The 20,027-nt window shown below is 40.7% G+C and overlaps 3 protein-coding genes across 3 annotated transcripts in view; 1 reads left to right on the forward strand and 2 right to left on the reverse strand.

Annotated features, from left to right (window-relative positions):
• LOC113017188 (protein-glutamine gamma-glutamyltransferase 2-like) overlaps positions 1-3,295 on the reverse strand; it is a 27,020-nt gene extending 23,725 nt beyond the window's left edge. The window contains exon 1 of the mRNA XM_026160342.1: positions 3,253-3,295. The gene's annotated coding sequence lies outside the window, so the exon portion shown is untranslated. The remainder of the gene's footprint in view (positions 1-3,252) is intronic.
• Positions 2,993-8,682, forward strand: coro2ab (coronin 2Ab). The gene is made up of 10 exons (XM_026160343.1): positions 2,993-3,461; positions 3,531-3,647; positions 4,014-4,118; positions 4,222-4,318; positions 5,633-5,748; positions 5,826-5,916; positions 6,011-6,165; positions 6,782-6,949; positions 7,030-7,098; positions 7,176-8,682. The coding sequence occupies exons 1-10, from the start codon at positions 3,174-3,176 to the stop codon at positions 7,239-7,241; spliced, it is 1,272 nt and encodes a 423-aa protein (XP_026016128.1). The 5' UTR covers positions 2,993-3,173; the 3' UTR covers positions 7,242-8,682.
• Positions 8,683-9,816: 1,134 nt separating this feature from the next.
• Positions 9,817-19,259, reverse strand: LOC113017187 (acidic leucine-rich nuclear phosphoprotein 32 family member B-like). Its single transcript, XM_026160341.1, has 7 exons — positions 18,282-19,259; positions 13,560-13,709; positions 12,935-13,057; positions 12,323-12,509; positions 12,151-12,245; positions 10,860-10,923; positions 9,817-10,698 (listed from the first exon to the last, which is right to left on the reverse strand). Exons 1-7 carry the CDS (start codon positions 18,333-18,335, stop codon positions 10,619-10,621), a joined length of 753 nt encoding a protein of 250 aa, XP_026016126.1. The 5' UTR covers positions 18,336-19,259; the 3' UTR covers positions 9,817-10,618.
• Positions 19,260-20,027: the final 768 nt, after the last annotated feature.

Consider the following 20,027-nt stretch of genomic DNA (forward strand, 5'->3'; position numbering starts at 1 on the left):
GCACCAACAAGTATGGCACGTAAAAAAAGTAGAGTTCAAATTAGTACAAGTAGATTTAAAGTATTTAAATCACATTCTGCCACTGATAATGTACAATGTTTATTACAGGTACACTTAGTCGAATTGAAATAAAAAAAACAAAACACTTAAACTGTGCTTTGATTTCATTTATTGTAAATTTTATTTTTTTAAAATTCCCCTTTGATTATCATCTTCTTTTTCCTTTACTATTTCTATCCTTCTCCTCACTCGACAGTAAGGTGATCTGTCTCAGCCACAGTAAAGGTCAAAGGTCAGGTTAGGGGAGTTTGTAACAACAGGAAGTGTGTGTGTGTAGCCAATAAATATTTAATAGAGACAAATAAGCTGTCTTGGAGGATGGATATATCACTCTGTGTGTGTGTGTGTGTGTGTGAGTAAATGATTAGGATCATTTATTGAAGAAACTGATTTATTATTGATAAGATTATGAAAGCCATTAATAACAGCAAATTGCATTATTGATTAGAGCCAATAATGCAGCTGCTGAGGTTCTGAAGCTCTTTCCAAAACAAACACATGCAGTCGTTTCTCCATTGCTTCAGAAGACATTACAACTGTCTGAAAATGAACAATAGGCTGCTCAATGTTTTTTACCTGAAAGGCTTCATATTGTGAGGTTATTATCTTACACTCAGTTAGCTTATCTTCTTATTTATTAGTCCTTTATTTATCCAGGTAAAACATCTCATTGAGATTAAAAATATCATTTCCAAGACAGACCTGGCATCATGGCAACAAAAGTCAAAATACACATACCACATAAGTATATAACATTTAAAACAAATACAATATCCCATACCAACATGTGAAAAATATACAATAACATATCAAATTAACAGTGACATTAAAAACAATCACACTGAGTAAAAGAGTTATTCTCTCGTTCCTTTAAGACAGACTTAAACTCTTCCAAACCAATTCTGATAATTTCAGTTCCTTCTGCAGATTATTCCAGGAAGCAGGGGCAGCGTATTTAAAAGCATTTTTCCCCAATTCTGTTCTGAGTTTTGGGACAATCAATTGTATGATATTGTGAGAACGAAGGCTGTATTGGTTGTGGTTTTTACACATATAAACATATAAATAAGATGGAACCAGCCCAAGGAGAGATTTATAGATAAAGATCAACCAATGGGAGAGTCTGCGAATATGCAAAGAACAATGATGTACACGATTTCCACAGCCAGTAACAAAACGTAAAGCACAATGGTACACAGTATCCAACCTCTTTAGGTAGTGAGCAGGTGCATTCATAAAAAGCAGGTCACCAAAATCCATTAAAGGTAAAGAAGTTGCATGAATCAAGTGTTTTCTCATTTGGAGGGAGAAACAGGATTGATTTCTAAAAAAGAAACTTGGTTTTAGTTTTAACTTCGACACAAGCCTTTGAATTTGAGTCTTAAATGACAAATTCTGATCTATAATGATCCCTAGATACTTGTAAGATGTGACCATTTCAATTTCAGTTCCTTGAATTGTTGTAATCTTAGGAGATGTAGCTAACAACTCTTTGCCATTTGAGGATAACACGAACTTGTATTTCTATCGATTTAACACCAACTTAAGTTGGAATCCACACACACGCTTCCTCTTCAATGTTAGTTGAACGTTCTTCAACAGAATTCAACGTTAGTTCCACAACAAAATACACACAGTGGATTCTTTTGAAAATGGCGAGAGCACAAACTCAGGAGGTTCAACATTCCAGTGGTGAGCTGCTCTGTGCCACTGCCTTAAATAGCAGCTGGAGAAATCAGCCAGATCAGCAGCAGGTGGAGACAATCACACAGGTGCGTGGGCCAATAGCGAGAGCCCGTAACGAGCTCCACCCAGGCAGAGAGGAAGAGGAGAGACAAAGAAAACAAAAACGAACAACAAGAACAACAAAACCTGTAGCCAGCGTGAGCGAACCAGAGAGACACGGGGACCGTGACACTCAGCCTATATCTAAACCAACTAAACCTTCGCTTAGGTTCATCTTAAGTATTCGCTTGACCCAAAATTAGCCTGTATTTATCCTAACCTTAAACATTATCCTAACTTCCCCTAACTTTAATCTAGTCAAGGATTAATCCTTCAATGATTAACATTAATCTAACATACCCCATTAGATTTCCCCCCATTTTCTGATTTCTTGATATAAATCTGCACCAAAACTTAAACTCCTCTAAGCTTGATGCTACTGTACTCTTGTCCACCAGATGTCATGGCGATCATCCTTTCGCTGCTCAAAGTTTCGTCACATTTTTGGAAAGTCTGCCACCAAGGAGCACAGCTACGACGGGGTGCCAATCACGCGTAGTGTCCACGACAACCACTACTGCTCAGCCAATCCCTGCTTCATCGCTGTGGTGACTGAGTGCGCGGGAGGCGGGTCCTTTTTAGTCCTGCCCATCCATCATGTACATAGGCCTTTTTAATTTAATTTCCTCTGAATTAACATAATAAAGGATAAAAAAAATGGGGAAACCTAAATTTTTAAAATTGTTTCATGTTCTCTCTCTCAGACAGGCAGAGTAGATCCTCAGCATCCGAGGGTTTGTGGCCACAGCGGCAGAGTCCTGGACGTCAAGTGGAATCCATTCGATGATTACTGCATCGCCTCATGCTCAGAGGACTGCACTGTATGGCAGTTAGTTAACGACTAACTAGGATTAACTTTGGAATTCGATTTAGGATAAGGATGGGGTTAAATTATTGGGAATTATATAACGTTTAGTGTACAGCACATACACTTTGGTCCTGTGCATGTATTCAGGTGAAGATCTGGGATATCCCAGTCTGTGGAGTCCAACAGAACCTCACCAAGGCCAGGAAAACCCTGATTGGCCACTCCAGAAGAGTGGGGCTAATTGAGTGGCATCCAACTGCTGAGAACCTTCTGCTAAGTGCTGCCTATGACTACAAGGTCAGTGCCAATCATATAACATTCTGGCTTAAATGAGTACCATATTTTTGTTAAAAGAAACCGTCTTTGCTTTTGTGTTTTATTCAACTTCCTTCAATATATCTTATGAACATAATGCACAGAAATCTTAGAGAAAAAGCCAATGGTTGGCATAAGACGTTTTCTATAATAGACACCTTACAAGATTGAACCAGTAAAGAAAGTATCAACACAAGAGAACCAAATGTTAAAGAGCTACACTCTACAATCAGTAATTCCAGTGCATTTAGGCTTCAAAACAGACGTGAATTTGTCTCACTTACTGCTCCAGGTCCTTCTCTGGGATGTATCCCAGGCTGGTGCAGTTATCAGGTATCCAGTTCGGGTGGTGCTGATGCCCATCCACCACCGCTACCCATCTGAGGCACTGCTGCTTTCAGTCAGCTTCAACAGTGATGGCAGCAGGCTGGCAGTCACATCCAAAGACAGACACGTTCGAGTCCTGGACCCTCGGACAGGAAAGATTTTACAGGTATGATTATTGTATCTGAATGCGAGTCCTGACAGAAAATTGCCAGGAAGGTAACTGATACTTCTGCAGGTATCAAGCAGTAACTCACACAAGGCCAACAAAGTTTTATACATCGGGGGGTTGAAGTTGCTTCTGTCCACTGGCAGCTCATCTTGGAACCACCGGCAGATCGTCCTGTGGGACCCTGTAAGATAGTTTTTTTCCTTTCAACTGTAATCTGAAACTTAATCTAAGCTGTGCTTGTTCTTAAACCTGAATCCAATTACCAGCATTTTCTAGGAGTAAGAATACTTGGGTCGTAAGACATGATTAAAAAAGAGATTGCTGAAAATGAGGCACATAGACAAAAACAAATAAATATATAATAAACATATAAAATTAAACAGCTGATAATAAAAACTGCTTTCTTGTGAAATGATTTAAGAGAATCTCACTGGAGAATTAATTATATAACTGTATATCTCAATTGAGCAACTTTTGCATATTTTAACTTGATTTTTTTTTCCCTTTACAATTTGCTCTACATTCATTCCCATATGTGTTTTCATGCAGGATGACTTATCTGAACCCTTATATGAAGAAGATCTGGATGGGTCAGCTGGAGTACTCTTCCCGTTTTATGACCCAGACACACACATGTTGTATCTGGCTGGAAAGGTCAAAAAACCTAAACTGCTTGTGGCAAAATGTGCCGTTAAATTTGAGTAACCATCATCAAGGAGGTTTAGCACCACTGTATATGTTGTATTTATGCTTGTAGGGTGATGGAAACATCCGGTACTATGAGCTAAGTGCTGAAAAACCTTACATCAGCTACCTGACTGAGTACAGGTCCCTGCTGCCACAAAAAGGACTTGGTGAGACCAACACACACACACAAGTGTGTTAGCTAGTAAATGACATAATTTATACAGCTGCCAGTCCAGCTTTGTTCCAGCTCTCACCTACAGTCATGAAATCTGGGTAATGACCAAAAGAGGAAAGTCATAAAATGCCGTCCTACAGAGGAAAGTCATAAAATGTCACAAAATAAAAGAGTAGGTCGACTCTCCCTAAGAGCTAAGGTGAGGAGCTCAAACATAAAAAGTAGAACAGCTGCTCCTCCATGTTGAACTCTGGGCATGCCCAACTGGGTGGAGACCCCGGAGTAAGACCTGCTCATCAGGTAGAACCAGAACAAGATGGGGCCAGCAACCCCACTCAGATAAGTGGAAGAAAATCAGCGAATCGATAGATATTCCTCCTTTTCCAACTTATCATGAAGTCATGCAAATTCTGGCTTCATACTATGACAATTGGGAATCAGGTGAGCCTGGTATCAAAATGTAGGTAAATAAGAGAGTTTTGAGTTTCCATGACTTCTTCTGACCAGACATCTAATCACATGGTGACATGACCCTTTGGATTTTTACCCAAAATGCTGTTTGAGTCAAACTTGGGTAAATCATCAAAGCAGATCAAACATGCTTGTCTCTTTTACTCTCTCACAAACATTAAATTGGTTCCATGTTGTTATTATAACTATCAGATATTCAAGGATATTGGTTCTTTGATTGGATATGAAAAAAATCATAGAGCATTGTGATCCTCTTGAAGTGAATGTAACAGTGATTTGGTTGCAGTTTTTAACAAACCTAAAACTTTGTATCCAACTCATCATCTATACCTATACTCATTTCAAGGTACCGACACAATTTTAAGAAAGCTTGTCTAAGTTCATTCACAGGCACTTTGATGCTGATCTAACAAACTTGACTTAAATGTCGACTTTGATGGATAATTTCCTTCACTGTTTCAATGCTACATCCTGCGGTCATGTTAACAGATGGAAGACACCAAGAACCAAGCTTCTGCCCCAACAACTCAACAAATGTTGGTCAATCGTCGTCTTTTCATGCCTGTTGGTCATCCTACATTTCTGAAACTGTCTTATGTCTGGTTGCAAGACTGTTAAGGCATTCTATACAGGACCAGTCTTCTGCCTGAAAAACCCATGCCTTGCTCCACCACCCTCTCACCAACCTTTAAATATTGATGTTGTCGTTTTTTAAAGTCTAGACTTTCATGTTGTAATAATAGAAAAAGGCAAAGAGTTTAGTGTCACTTTTAGAATATCCACAATACTTTATGACACAGGACTAAAATGTGTTTTGACGTCTGACTCACTCCAGGGGTGATGCCAAAGCGTGGCCTAGATGTGACCGCCTGTGAGATTTTCCGGTTTTATCGCCTGATTGCCATCAAAGACCTGGTGGAACCACTGTCCATGATCATACCACGCAAAGAGGTGGGGATGATGTACTTATCTTGAGTATAATCAGAGTACAAGAAGTATTGGTCCAGTTTTTTTCTTGTTCCTTCCAGTCAGGAATTTTTCAAGAGGATCTGTACCCAATGACAGCTGGAAACCAGGCAGCCATGACCGCTCAGGAGTGGCTGTTGGGGGTCAACAGAGGTCTGTAACCTAGCTGGGCCATCAGGTACACTAAAGATATTTACTCTCTATAGATCATTCAGTTTATCACTGATCTCTTACATTTCCTCACCAGGCCCAGTGCTGATGTCCCTGAAGCCAGACCCTCGAGTACCCAACCCTTACCCAGAAACCCCAGCTGAGAAGGGGCTGGTGAGGCAGCTTAGCTCCCTCAGGTTTCAGAGCAGCCCGGCTGCAGTGACAGAGATAGGCCAAGACTTTATAGAGGAGGTAAAGTGTGATCTGGTTATTTTACCTGACATTGCAGGGTAAAATATACCAATCTGGGGTGCCTTTTCTTGATTTTAAAGTGGTACACAGTTGTGTGAAAAAGTGCTTGGTCCCTATCTTGTTTCCTGTTTTTTAGTATGTTTTTTCACACTTAAATTTGTAACAGTAAAAGGCTGTAAAAATATCTGTAAAGATCACCAGTTATTGTAAATACTTGATTGGTGTTGTTGCTGCTAAGTATGGCCCAACAGGTTATTAGGTTTAGGGGGCAATCACCTTTTCACACAGGGCCATGTAGGTTTGGATTTTTTCCCTTTAATAATAAACACCTTCATATAGAAACGGCATTTTGTGTTTACTTGTGTTATGTTTGCCTAATATTTAAATTTGTTTGATGATCTGAAACATTTAAATGTGACAAACCTACAAAAAACAGGAAACTGGGAAAGAGGGGAAATGCTTTTTCATGCCACCGTACTCTTTTTAGAAACTTCTGTTTCCTTTAGACAAACTAGGAAATATGTTTTGCTACAGTAACCGTCACATCCTTCGAAACTGACCTGAGCCTTTTTTGGAGAGTAGTTCTCTGATACTTTTGTTGCTGTTCTCTGTTGAGGTTTTTCTGGAGGAGCAGCTGTCCTATCAGGATGCCAAATATCCCAAAGATCTGAGCGATCTGTCGGGGTGGCAGCCAGACGAGACCCAGGTCCCACTGTGGACATACTGCTGCACCCCGCACTGCTGCGAGCCTGCTGAGAGACCGCCACCAATGACCGAGTGTGAGGTTGGATAAATAATAAAACACTTCAGAAGAGTGTCTCCTTCTCTTGCACACAAACTCAGTCCTAGTTTTTTCTGTTTCAGCTACTCCAGGCATTTTACAAGCAGCAGGATGAGATCAGAGGCATGAAGGAGGCGCTCCATCAGAAAGACGTGAGTTCACAAACAGTACGTTATCAGAATTTCTTGTCAGATACTTTTTTATATTTTTGTGTTTTTACGTTCTGCAGATGAAAATTGCTCAGCTGGAGCAGGATATCAAAAACACCAGAAAGAACATGAGAGCGACCTTCTGATTCAGACCCTGCTGTGTAGGAGGGGCTTACAGAGACAGCGTGACCCACAGACAGCGGAGTTATCCTCCACAGACTGGACTTTGTAGTTGAAGCCACAACTCTTGTTTTCCTAAAATTCCTGAAAATGGTTTATTTGGGAGCAGAGACTATTTTCCTTCATACTTCACAAACTACCTGAAACACAATGGTCACCATCGAATATAAGAAACCCTGCGTCTGGGATGATGGGATGCAAAAATGCTAATTTCTTAAAACTCTTGAATTAAAGCTGTCCAAATACTTATGGAGCTAAGTGTAATTATGACCACATGCAAGGTGCAGTGATGTCAGGCAGCAGACACACACCACCTGCTCTAGTGACTTTTACTGGTGCAAGCAGGTTGGAAACAATGGAAGGGGCAGAAGGACACAGATCTTCTTGTTAGCAGTTTGCAAACTAATTTCAAGGGTAAGATACATGACCTTGCTGTTTTGGTAGGCCAAAAGAGCTAAAATGCATAAATCGCAAAACTCATGAAAAACACAGTGTGAGTGTGCAAAAAATGTTGAATGAAGTTTGGAACTGGACTGCATGAAAATGTTTGATGTAGTCACCCAGGGTTTCTGGACTCTTTGAAGCCTCAGTCCTGTGGTTTCATTGAATACTCATTAAAATGAATGTAAGACCAATAAAATATGAGTGTTTCCCTCAACAAAACTGAAGCACTATTTGTTTTGGGTGGTCTGCAACACACATAGAGCCATATCATTAGTCAGGTAATTACATTATGTAATATTATGTTCCAGATCAGCACACACACAGCTCCCGTGTGCCGGAAATTTAGCTATGAAGACCAAAAATGTGTTTCGCACCAGGCTGTAAATGTTCTTGTTTCTGCTTTAAAGTTTGTGATGAGTGACTCACTCCAGTGGCCATTAGAGGAACTGCAGTTTTCTGACTTAATCGTGTTTCATATTTAAAGTTGATTGATCTGTGACGTCACATCAGCTTGCGGAAATAAATGTTTTAAAATCCAGCACAGACCTGACACAGAACGTCAAAGACAAGAAAAGGCTGAGGGACAAAAATCAGAACTGGACTGAACAATCAGTGAAAACAGATCTGATGGAGTCATGAATCTGATCTATAGAAGAACATGGGGCGGCTCTGTTATGGTTTTGCTCTGCATTTCAGCCTGTGGGGTTCTTGTCACAGAACCATTTGGTCCACTGTGTATATGTCCGCACAACTGCAATTGTGCTAAAAAATTGGCCAAAAAATTCAGTCAGCTACATCAGTGTCTACTGTTTACTATCATAGCCAAGTGGCTAACAAACATAAACAGAAGTTTTCACTATCCGTACTAATTAATGTTATCTTGTTGTATCAGGTCAGTGCTATCCTCTATACTGTTGCATGCTGGCAGCAGGTTGAGGGTCACAGATGCCAACAGACTAAACTGACCCACAAGGCCAGTAATGTTGTGGGGATGGAGCTGGACTCCGTTAGGGTGGTGTCTGAGAGGCAGATGTTGTCCAAGATAAGGACAATTATGGATAATACCTCCCACCCACTCCATGACATGCTGGCTAGTCACAGGAGCACGTTCAGTGAGACTGAGATTCCCAACAAGCACCTAACCTCTGTTAATCCTTGATATGTATAATTGAGTGATCTGTATATATTAGTGCGGGTTGGTTATTAGATGCTGCTCCAACCAGCCAGTGAATAACCCGCTGCCCCGCCCTCTCCTCCCTGTGCCCCAAGCAGCAGGTGCACCTCGCATACAGAGGGCGCCCTTCCAGTAAGTGGCCGATAGAAAATAGAGCGGTGTCTATGCCATTCCCAATATGCGCTCATGATGTCGGGGCAGCATGAGAACGAGCAACTTTTTTTGCCGATGCCCGTGATGCCGCCCTGGGCAACTGCCCATGTCACCCATGTCAAAACCCGCTACTGACTGTGAGCAGCGCTGGCTTTAAAAGACTAAACGAGACGGGGGGAGACGAGGACACAAGAGAGCCAGGAGCAAAATGTTAAGATTTTATTTACAAAGTCCTTTTTGTATGTATTTTTTGTTTGCTTTCATTTAACTTACAGAAAGTAAAACACAAAAAAACCAAATCAAAAAGAAAACAACCTCGACTAGTCAGTGTAAGCTTGAAGGAACATCTGGAGCTCTCTACTGAGGAGACAGAAACTAAAGGAGGCAGAAAGAGGGAGAGGGGGGAGGAAAGAGGCAGAGCGTTTCCCCAGACAACCATACAAAAATTAAACAAAAACAAATTCCTCTGAAAAAATATTTCTTTTAAAAAGCTCTGTTGGCAAAAAAAAGACAACACGGTTTGCCCTGAGCAGGTTTGGCCTTGGCAACAGGAAGAGGGAGGAGGGTGGGTAGCTTTTTTTGTTTTTTTAAGATTGGCTTTAACACAATGATGTCATCAGAGCGACGAGCTACATCACAGACCGATGACATCCGGGGAAGAATAAGGAAATGGAGTTGGGTTCAGATTTCATTAATTCATTTATTAACTCCTCATGTTTTTATTGTCTTGTAAAAAAATAAAAGAAACCACGCCCACATACAATGGAAAAAAAGGTTAAGGAGAGACATTTATTCTCAGGAGGAAGAGGAAAACTGACGTAAAGTCTGCAACGTTTTGTTTTTTTGAGCTTTTCCAGACTGGTGATGCATTTACTGCCCACAAACAAGAGTTGGAATTTAGAGTTCAGATGGTTTCTTTCCTGTTAGCACAAGTTTAGGTTGTTTCCCCCCCCCATTTTAAATGTAAACTGTGATGAAACAAACAAATAAACAAATAAAAAACTGTCTAGCTGTATATTCTGATGGAAGATTTGCAGGTTTCCAAAGAAGGCGAAACATCCTCTGGTTCCAGCTTCTAAAAATGTGAGAATCTCTCTGCAGCTTCTTATTTTAATAGCTAAACAAACTCTTTTATACAGTTGATGGTGGGACGAGAAAACAGATACTTTTCTGTTAAAGTGTTTTCTTCTTTCCTGAGTTCACAAAAAATAAACGTGCTGCCATTAAACCAAAAGAATAACACTGCGGCAAAAACAGAGGACTAAATGGAGGCTGTAAGTTGTTGATGACAATGGGAAAAAAAATTTGGCTCAACTTGTGGAAATGAAAGTATTTAAAAAAAAAAAAAAAAAAAAAGCAAAAAAAAAAATTAATGAGGCGTTTTAGACAATAACGGATGTCAATTTGGCAGGCGACAAGCGAGGAGACCAGAGTCAGAAATGGGACGTGGCCCAGAGTGAAAGTGGGAGGAGGCAGAGGGGGAAGAATTGGCAGCAGGGATGAGACATTTAGACTGAGTGGATAAGAGGTCAGCAGGGTTTGCGGGGGTCAGGGAGGGGTCTCTGCAGGCCCTCATTCATCATCGTCATCATCATCCTCGTCCTCGGGGTCCCTCTTCCTCTTTTCTCCTTTGGCTGGAGACGAGTCCTCATCTGCAGGAAGAACAATGGGAGTCTTTTATTTGGCTGATTAGTTACTACTTGGCTACACCTGACTGAACCAACTCAACAGACACCATCAGATATAAATGAGTGTTCGAGTGTTCCTCAAAACAAAGAGAAGTAATAGTGAGGAAAAATACAGGTTTACTCACCATCCTCCTCATCTTCATCATCGTCTTCTTCCTCGCTGTCCACATCTCCGTTCACCTCTCCATCCTGCAGGGACAAAGACTGCTGATGCAAACTCACAGTGCCTCTTCCGAATCAGTCGGAAAGTCCGAGTTCCCAGTTGGAAATGTGTTGTGGAACGCTCCCTCAACTCGGGATTACCCCGCTCGGAAAGTCAGAGCAGACTAATGTACCACAAGCTAACAATCAAAGTTTTACTACTGTTTACTGAACGTAAACTGTGAACATTTAAACTGTGCTGCAAAAGCTGTGTATTTTTGACCGACTCAGCCACGCGCAGAACACTGACCAGCCTCTACTCATGAACATGAGAAAAAGCATGATGATGTTTTACTAGTGACGCCTGAATGGTTTTACTTTGCTAAGAACCAAACAAATCCTGCCTTTCGTTGCTTTTACTGGAACCACCTATAGTGTGTGGGGTTGTTATAGCAAACTGTGCTTGGCATACAGCTTTTCGTCAGACTTTGTGTACGTGTTTTCTCGCCGTATTGTTTTTAAGTGTAGCCAGTTTCCTTTCTTGTTATCAAACATGACGATTTTTAATTTTCGTGAACAAGAATTAAGGAGACCCTCTCCTGACTCATCAAGCGCACCACAAGCTTCCCTGTTCCTTTCCAAGCAATCTGTGTTTAACCTACAGACGCCTGTCGGGTTTTGGAGGACTACATGAAAGCACATGTGTGTACCTATAAACAAACAGAGCTGTTGTATTATAAATTATCCATATGGGTGTTTAACTGCACGGGTCTCCTGGTGGGAGCCAACCTGCCTCCAACCAATCCCAGCGTGCCTGCAGTCACTTTGTCGAGGAGTTTAGAATTAATTATTTATATATGCAGACAGATTCCCAACATGCTGCAAACACTGAGCAACTCTTGTGTCCCTGAATGCAACCTGTCTGCAACACGTCTCTGTGCAGTATGGCACTTAACTGGTTGCATTCTGGTTACATTTCTGAGGTTCTGCCTGGACTTTTCAGAGATTCATCACGAACTGTAACATGTAAACGCCAACTTAACCTCATTAAATTGCAGACTGACTCCATCTTATTGTAGTCTTAATGCACCAAATTCACAGGACAGAGGGCATTTGACTGTGATGCTGTGATGAAAGTGGTTTTAGACAGCATGTGGAGGACAGACGAGCAAATACGTCACAGATAAACAGAAGACACTTCGCATCTCATTTCCCCTCCTTTCATCGTTCTTCAGCATTTCTATGTAAATGTTACTGATTTAACTCCAAACTCACCTCATCACCGCTGTCGTCGTCTTCGTCGTCCTCCTCAGCCACTACGTCTTCTTCATCCTCCTCTTCCTCTTCCTCAAAGTCCTCTGACTCGCCCTCTGCAAAATAAAAAAAACTATCTTAATATTACTGTCGCTTTAATTTTCTCTCAGTTTTCTAGAAATCAAACCTTCACCTTCTTCGTCCTCATCGTCGACGCCGTCTCCCTCGCCCTCGGAGTCGGAGGCCTCGCAGTCGTCGATGTCGTAGCCGTCCAGGTAGGTGAGCTGGGGGAGCAGCTTGAAGATGGACTCCCTGTAGTCGGCCAGGTTTGTCACCTCGCAGTTAAACAGGTCGAGACTCTTCAGCTGGGGCAGCTTTTTCTGGAGGGACAAAGACGGACATCCGATCAGTTTTCTGAAAACATTTTCAAAGAACTAATGAAGAAGTACAAAGTGCTGCCCTCGTTTGGCTACAGCACACTGTGTGCAAGTTTGCTTTGGACATAATACTGACGACCCACAGCTCGTGCACTATTATGTCACTACAAGCTGAAACTGCATTATGGACACCTGAGACCAGCACATATATTGTATACCTACATGTCAGTATAAGGATAACAGAGCTGCTGACTGTCGTCCATGTTGGCTGTTACTATAGAAACTGTTTGTTTATATATACATATATAAATGTGTTTGTGTTTCATGCTGTTATATGATTTACTGATGGTTACAACCTATTCACATACAAAAGCACACAGCAGTGATCTGTCACTTCTTTTTTAAATAACGATGTAGACTCCACCCACCAGCGGCTCCAGGGTGCTGATGTCTTTGAACTTGTTCCCACTGAGGTTAAGGTGCGTTAGGTTCACCAGCCGCTCTGCCAGGACCTCCAGACCACCTGATATCCTGTTGTCACTGAGCTCCAACTGCAGAGACACAAAGAAAAGCTGTGAATCAAAAAAATCAAACAGAAATATATATATATATATATATATATATATATATATATATATATATATATATATATATATATTTTTTTTTTTTTTTTTTTTTTAAAAACCTGGTGATATTGCAGCTTTATATTATCACATCATTAGTGTCTTTTACTTTTAGAGTGCTGACAGGACAAAAAGAAAGACACAAAAAGCCATCAAACTGTGTGACAGTTGAAGCCAAACACAAAGCTTCTCAACCCTCTGCTGCACCAAAAAGCAAGCAAAGTATACCAGAGGCAGCTGTCCACAGGCTACGTAACTGAGAAATTCACCAATAACAAACCAAACAATCAAATTTTAATCACCTTTCAGAAACTACAAAGAGAAAACATGCTGGAAAAGGAACTGAAAGCTCTGCAAAGCTGAACATCTGCACCTTCTTCAAACATTTACATGAACATCTGGTTTCCTGACGCTCTGCAGGCCCTCTCACCTTTTTGAGTTTGGCCAGCTTTGGGATGTCTGCGACGCTGGTCAGGCCGACGTTGATGAGGCTGAGCAGTTCCAGATTCGAGAACTCTTCTGTGATTCCCTCGATCTTTCCTTCGCTCGAGCGACAGTTATCCAGGACCAGCTCCTGGACCTGAGGGGAGAGAAGGGACAGCGCGCCGTTAATCCAGCATGGCTCAAAGTCGCCAACCGGGTGAAAGAGTGGATAACTGTAAACACTATTTCTATTTTAAGCAGCATGTGAGAAGAGTGACACATTAAACTGGTTACAGTTTGACTCTGTGACTCTTCGCCACTTTTAACCCTGAATGTTTCATGTTTAGCCTCCAGATTTCAACATATCATTTTCTATTTTTGCGTGATGGTTGATACAGTAACAGCATGTTGTAATAAAAAAATAATAAAACATCAACGTTTTTTTGAATACACTGTGTGCTCTTGTATGTTTAATCTAGTTGAGCTTTTCCTCTCTGCTTACTTTGTTTATGCAAAAATAAAAACTTCCTTATAATAATCTGCAGTTGTGCTTCCACACATACGCAGGTATTCATAGGGTTTATGTTAGGGGTGGGCGGTATAAACGGTATACGGTAGAAACTATATAAATTTGGCCAGTGTTAGAGATTTTGACTATTCCGCTCTACCGTGCATGTTGATGGTGTCATCAAGCTGCGCCTGTTTTGGTCGAAAGCATGGCAGTGGCTGCAAACAACATCATCTGCAAATTATGGCGGGCGACAGTAAAATCAAAGAGACGAAGCACTTTTGGAATATGGGCAAAAACTGTGCTTCCTCCACTTCCCTACCATCTATTCATTAATGCTGCATTCCATCACAGCTGCTCTATTCTCATGTTGTTGCAGTATATTAATGACTAACCTCGTATTGTTGATGAATAATCTCAGTTGTTCTCCTGACTGAAGTTTGGTCTGTTTACAGCATCCTGCCATGCGACTGCATTTGTCCCCAACCACTAGAAACCCTCATGTTAACTTTTATCGAGTGGAAAAGAAGTTGGCGTTCATCCTTCAGCTTTACTGTGCTAATCTTAAACTAACGTGGCTGTTTTGCTAGTGATCACGTAGCACATCATTATATACCAGCTAGCCCAACTTCAGTAACCCTACAAAAGTGACTGCTGTTTAGTTTTCTGTCTTCATTTATGTTGGAAGTGATAGCAGAGCTGTACTTTTTAAATTTGTTTAGAAATCTCTCAGTCAGAACATGCTATATCGTGTTTAGGTGGAAAACTAGCGAGCTAACTTCTGGATGCCTGGATGTTAAACTTAATTGTTACACCTGGTAGAGCAGAACGCTGATCATTTTATTACAGATGAAAGAATTTAGACAGTTTTTCAACTCTCAGTGATGCTGCAGTGATCGTTTGATTTTGGGACCTGAACCAGATGGAGTTTAGGACCCAGATTACTCCGCGAGGCTCCTGACTACAGCAGCCGTAATGCTCCAACAATCCATCAAGCGGTGCGGCTTCGTAGCTTACCAAAGTCGTACTAAAACATTTTTGACAGATTTCTGAGTGCCATGTACCACATAAAATCAGTTCGAGGTCAGTGAGCACAACCAGAATTCATACACAATCCACACTGTTGATTTTTGAGAAAATGAAAGGATTTTAAGCGTGCCTTATAGTGTGTAAAATACGTTATACAGAAGAAAAGAACGTATTGCGATATATATCGTTACCGCACATGCTTTAAATCAGCTGTCTCCAACCGGAGCGGTTTATGCCCAACAATATTTTCACGGACCGGCCTTTAAGGTGTCGCGGATAAATACAACAAAATAAAACTAGCACCGTTACCGAAAAAAAAGAAAATTTATTCATAACACACGTGAAAAGACCCGGGAATACAGAGTTAACGATAAAAACAATAACAAAATAACGCTGAAAACCGATAAAAACCCTGAAAACCATACATTTCACACCGAGCCTCAACTCTTGCGGCCCGGTACCAAACGACTCACGGACCGGTCCGAGGCCCGGGGGTTGGAGACCGCTGCTTTAAATTATATCTTGATATGGATTTTAGGCCATATTGCCCAGCCCTAGTTTATGTTTTGTTTTTTTCCCCTGTGTGTTTTGATCCTTCGTTCACATGTAAACAACTTTTTAGATCACCGAAACTCTCCCAAGTTTAAGTTCTTCAGAAACTCCACTTCTGCGTTTACATGTGGATGAAGAATCTGCAAAATCAGTCGAGCTGCCGCTGTAATCTCGTTGTCAGCTGGTGACATGAAACAAATCTGCAACCTCAAATGACTCACTTGATGGTTTGATTAAATAGCGAGGTCAATGTGACTAATTCATTTTCCTTGTACTGAGCACTGCCTAACGGGTAAGGTGACTTCAAATAGAAAGCGTGGTTACCCACAGAAGCAGCGCGAGAACACGGGAGTTTCCACGGCGTTTTCGTTGAAACATGTCAGTGTTTCATTGTATGATCACAGCGCCTCCCTTGTAATAAAACCCAATCATCCCCTACGTATAAACAGGAGGACTTTTGCAGAATGTTAAGCTGACACAAGTTACCCATTTACTGGCTTGCAGTACTTGGGGTCATGTGGAAAACAAGCAAAGAAAAAAAAAAAAAAAGACGTCCCTTCACCTCAAACTGATGATTCATTCAATCAGTTTTTCAGTCTATATGCACCTAAAACAGAGTTCGAAAAACACTGCATACCCACAGACACCATAAAAGATGGATGAAGTTCCGGTCTATAAGATGCAGTATTTTTAGTCACCACCAGAGGGCAATAACATACGGCAGCTTTTTAGTATTAAATAGTGGTCTGTATTAAAAATATGCAATGGCTTAATTAATTAATGTGCTAGTATTCCGGTCGTAGTAGTGACATTTATTTTCAGCCAGATTTAAAATGTACAAAAAGCATAATCAGTTAATAATTTTCACTCATTTGAATAATGTGGACAAAACTTCAAAAAATGTTTTCCTTTCTCTGAGTGCTGCCTTTAGTGGGCACCACAGCAAAACCTTAAAGTGTCCACCTCATACCTGAATTTTGCTTCAGCTGGAAATCTGGAATAACTTGATAACTGATCACCCTATACTTTGCATCCTCCTCTGTGGTCTTCCTCCTTTCCTCCTGCCTGCCAGCTCCATGTTTATCATCCTTTGTCCAGTATATCCACCATTGCTCCTCCTCACATGACCAAACCATCTCAGCCTCCAACTGGCTTTCCAACTTTGTCTTCCAAACCGAACTGTCCCTCTTGTGTTCTCATTTCTAATTTTGTCCTAACCTGCTCACTCAAAACAGAAACCTTAACATCTTCAGCTCTGCCTACTGTCTTTTTGACCGTGCCACCATCTTTAAACCATACATTGCAGCAGTTCTCACGACAATCTAGTAAACATTCCCTTTCACTCTTGAACCTATCACTCCAACCACATTAGCCCAATTAAACATTACACCAACTCCAAGAGTAGCTTTCCATGATTTTTATTGGTTCAAAAACTTCTGAAATGGCCACAGTAGGGAGATTGGGGACAGCCAAAAGGAGAGAAAAAAGTAAGAAAGAGAGAGAGACACTGCCTAATACCTGAGCATTGAGCTCAGAGATTACCTGTACATACATTGCCCTCAGTATTTAAACCTTTTGTAATGTTTGAAATACAACAGCATTACATACAATATGTTATTTTCAAAAACCACCAAAACACTTTAGGTGTATATCAGTTTATTTGTTGTAAATCTCGTCATTTTCAGTTGTTTTCAAAAGAAAAACAAACTAGGATCCTACAGAGGACGCCTGTGCGGTTTCATGTTGGAACGGGGCCCAACCGAGGCTCTGTTTGTAAACTCGTAGCAACACGTGACGCTGCTAGTTAGCTCTGTTGCTAGCTGCGTGTTATTACCAGCCCCTCCGCTCTGCGGAGCCCTCACTTATCGACCCAAAATGATAAGGTACTGCGGCGGAAAATGTCTCTCATTACGGTGGTTCTATGAGAAATGATATGAGTAAACGAGTGTCGTAAATTCGGGCCACAACGACTCAGCCACTTTATAAAAGTAGCGCTAGCACGCCGCTGGCTACGCGCCCTTAGCGCGTTTATGCTCGCTGGATCCGACTAATCTCTGGAAACGCGTTTTCGTAAACAGTTATTTTTAAAAAGTGACTCGGTGAGTTGCAGAAAAATATTTTTAACAAAATATTAACAAGTAAATAAAATGTTAATACGCAATGGGGGGTTTTAGAATTAAAATGCCATCTATCGACTTCGAAATAAATGAAATTCTAGAATTAGCCAGGCCCGAAAGACGTCGATTATATTTTTATTTCCCGATAAGCAGGCGGTTTTAAGTTAATTTTCATGCGTGGGGATTTTCATTTAAATTTTAATAACTTTCAAGAGCATCAGTAATATGAATAAAACGAGAAATGCGTGGGCATAAAATGAAAACAACGTGGTAAACAACTGCGTGACTGCGCTGTTTGCGAGCGGCGATAACAGCTACTTTGTTGAAGGGAAGCAGCTAATTCAAGAATTTCGCAGACTTTGTGTTAGCTTAGATCTAAACTTGCTTTTTTAAGATATGCTGTTTTTTAATCACTTTTTCCCCCTCAAGCTGCAGACACGCTGCCATGTGCTCGCCACCCCTCCTCCTGCCGGTCTACAGCAGATCAATTCCAATAAAGAAGCACACAACCCGAGAGACTCACCTCCGAGGGCGACCGGTGCCTCAACTCTAAGGAGACCCTCTTCTTCATGTCCATTTTCCTCCGGTTTTTCCTGGCTTTGGTTCTTTACGTTATGGAAAGCTTGTTTTCTCTCTCGTCCTCTGTTCAGCATCAACACGCGGAACCGGAGTGAAGCTAGCCACAATAGATACTCGTCATTTCCGGGAACGGCTTTCAAAATAAAGTTGTGGTTACGTGGTATAGCGGAAGTAGAAACATGGCTTATTCCGCCCAGAGGTTCGCACACTTTACCTTCAGGCCATGCACTCTATAATTCATCCACGTATATGCACTTATTTCGTCTTGAGATTATCCAGCGCGTGTGAGAGTTCTACGTTTCATCTCATTTTAGCGGGAACACACGAAACCTCCTTTAGGTTCTAGTGTACTCGCTTTAGCTTGACGCATGCTCGGAACGCTCCAGTGGCGCATGTGGAAAAGTGGGTCAAGCCGTATGGTGCATTGAATGCCTGAGTTATAAATCAGATATTTAGCCTTCGCACAGAAAATGACTAAAAATTAATACAAATAGGCCAACACATTTAATTGCGGACAGTATTTTTAAACAGTGATAATAAAACTGATTCAAGACTGCTGGATTCCTTAAACCTTACTAGATGCTATATAAATTCACCAATTTTCCTGTGATATAGACAGTTTGAGTTTTTTCAGCTTGAGTATGTAAATTTCGAGTTTCTGAGGTGATCTTGAACATATCAGATATTGATTTGTAAATGGAGGGAAACGGCAGCAGTAGGGAAACAATACTCTACAGCGCCACTATACTGTCATTTGGAATCATTACACAGATATAAAAAGTCGACCACGTGCAGTAACTTAACTCTAAAAGAAAAATCATATCTCATTTATTTCCACATTAATATAAACGATAATGAAGAATTGCTTATCACTAGCAAAAAATGTCTGGCATGTGAGATAATTCACTTTCACTATGACTTTATGACATTTTCACTACACACTATAGCCTTCACTTATTTATATTTATTGTTATTATTATTGTTATTATTATTATTATTATTATTATCGTTGTTGTAGCTTAATGTATCATTGTGGTTATCATTTTTAACTTACAACATAATATATTAACAGTAATTTTGAGAAAATGTGATTAAAATGCAGATTAAAACTGTTTGCTCATGAATTCATTTTTTTCTTTGACCTGCAAATTATGTGCTATAGACTCAAACCGAAACATTTCCAATATGAAATTACAGGAAGGATTTTAAAACTAGCAATCATTGCTGGTTGTTGATGCAGTTCCACTTTTGTGCAGTCAGTGGTGCTGTAGCTCTTTGTCTGATCCCTCCGTTTATCGACTCATTGTGAAGAACAGATTGGAGCCTTGTTTGCGCCGTGTCATCATAGTGTTAATCTTTATTGTCATTACATTGTAGTTCATCTTCACGACAAGCAGTTATACATACAGTGGTCTTAGATTATATCATTGTCCAATACAAGGAGAGCAACAGTTAGAGTTAGTATCACAGCTAGATTTTTTCCATTGACCAACCCCACCCCCAACCCCCCCAAAATACCCCTTCATCCTCCCCCCAATCACTACCCCTCCCATACTCTACACCATACACCAATGTATTGACGACCGTCAAATATGTCACAGGTGCCTAACCATTAAATAGGACACAGGAATAAATAAATTAATAAATAACCAAATCAATACATACAATACATATATAAATAAATAAATAC

The sequence above is a fragment of the Astatotilapia calliptera genome, unplaced genomic scaffold (assembly GCF_900246225.1).
Source record: "Astatotilapia calliptera unplaced genomic scaffold, fAstCal1.2 U_scaffold_1, whole genome shotgun sequence".
NCBI lineage: Eukaryota > Metazoa > Chordata > Actinopteri > Cichliformes > Cichlidae > Astatotilapia > Astatotilapia calliptera.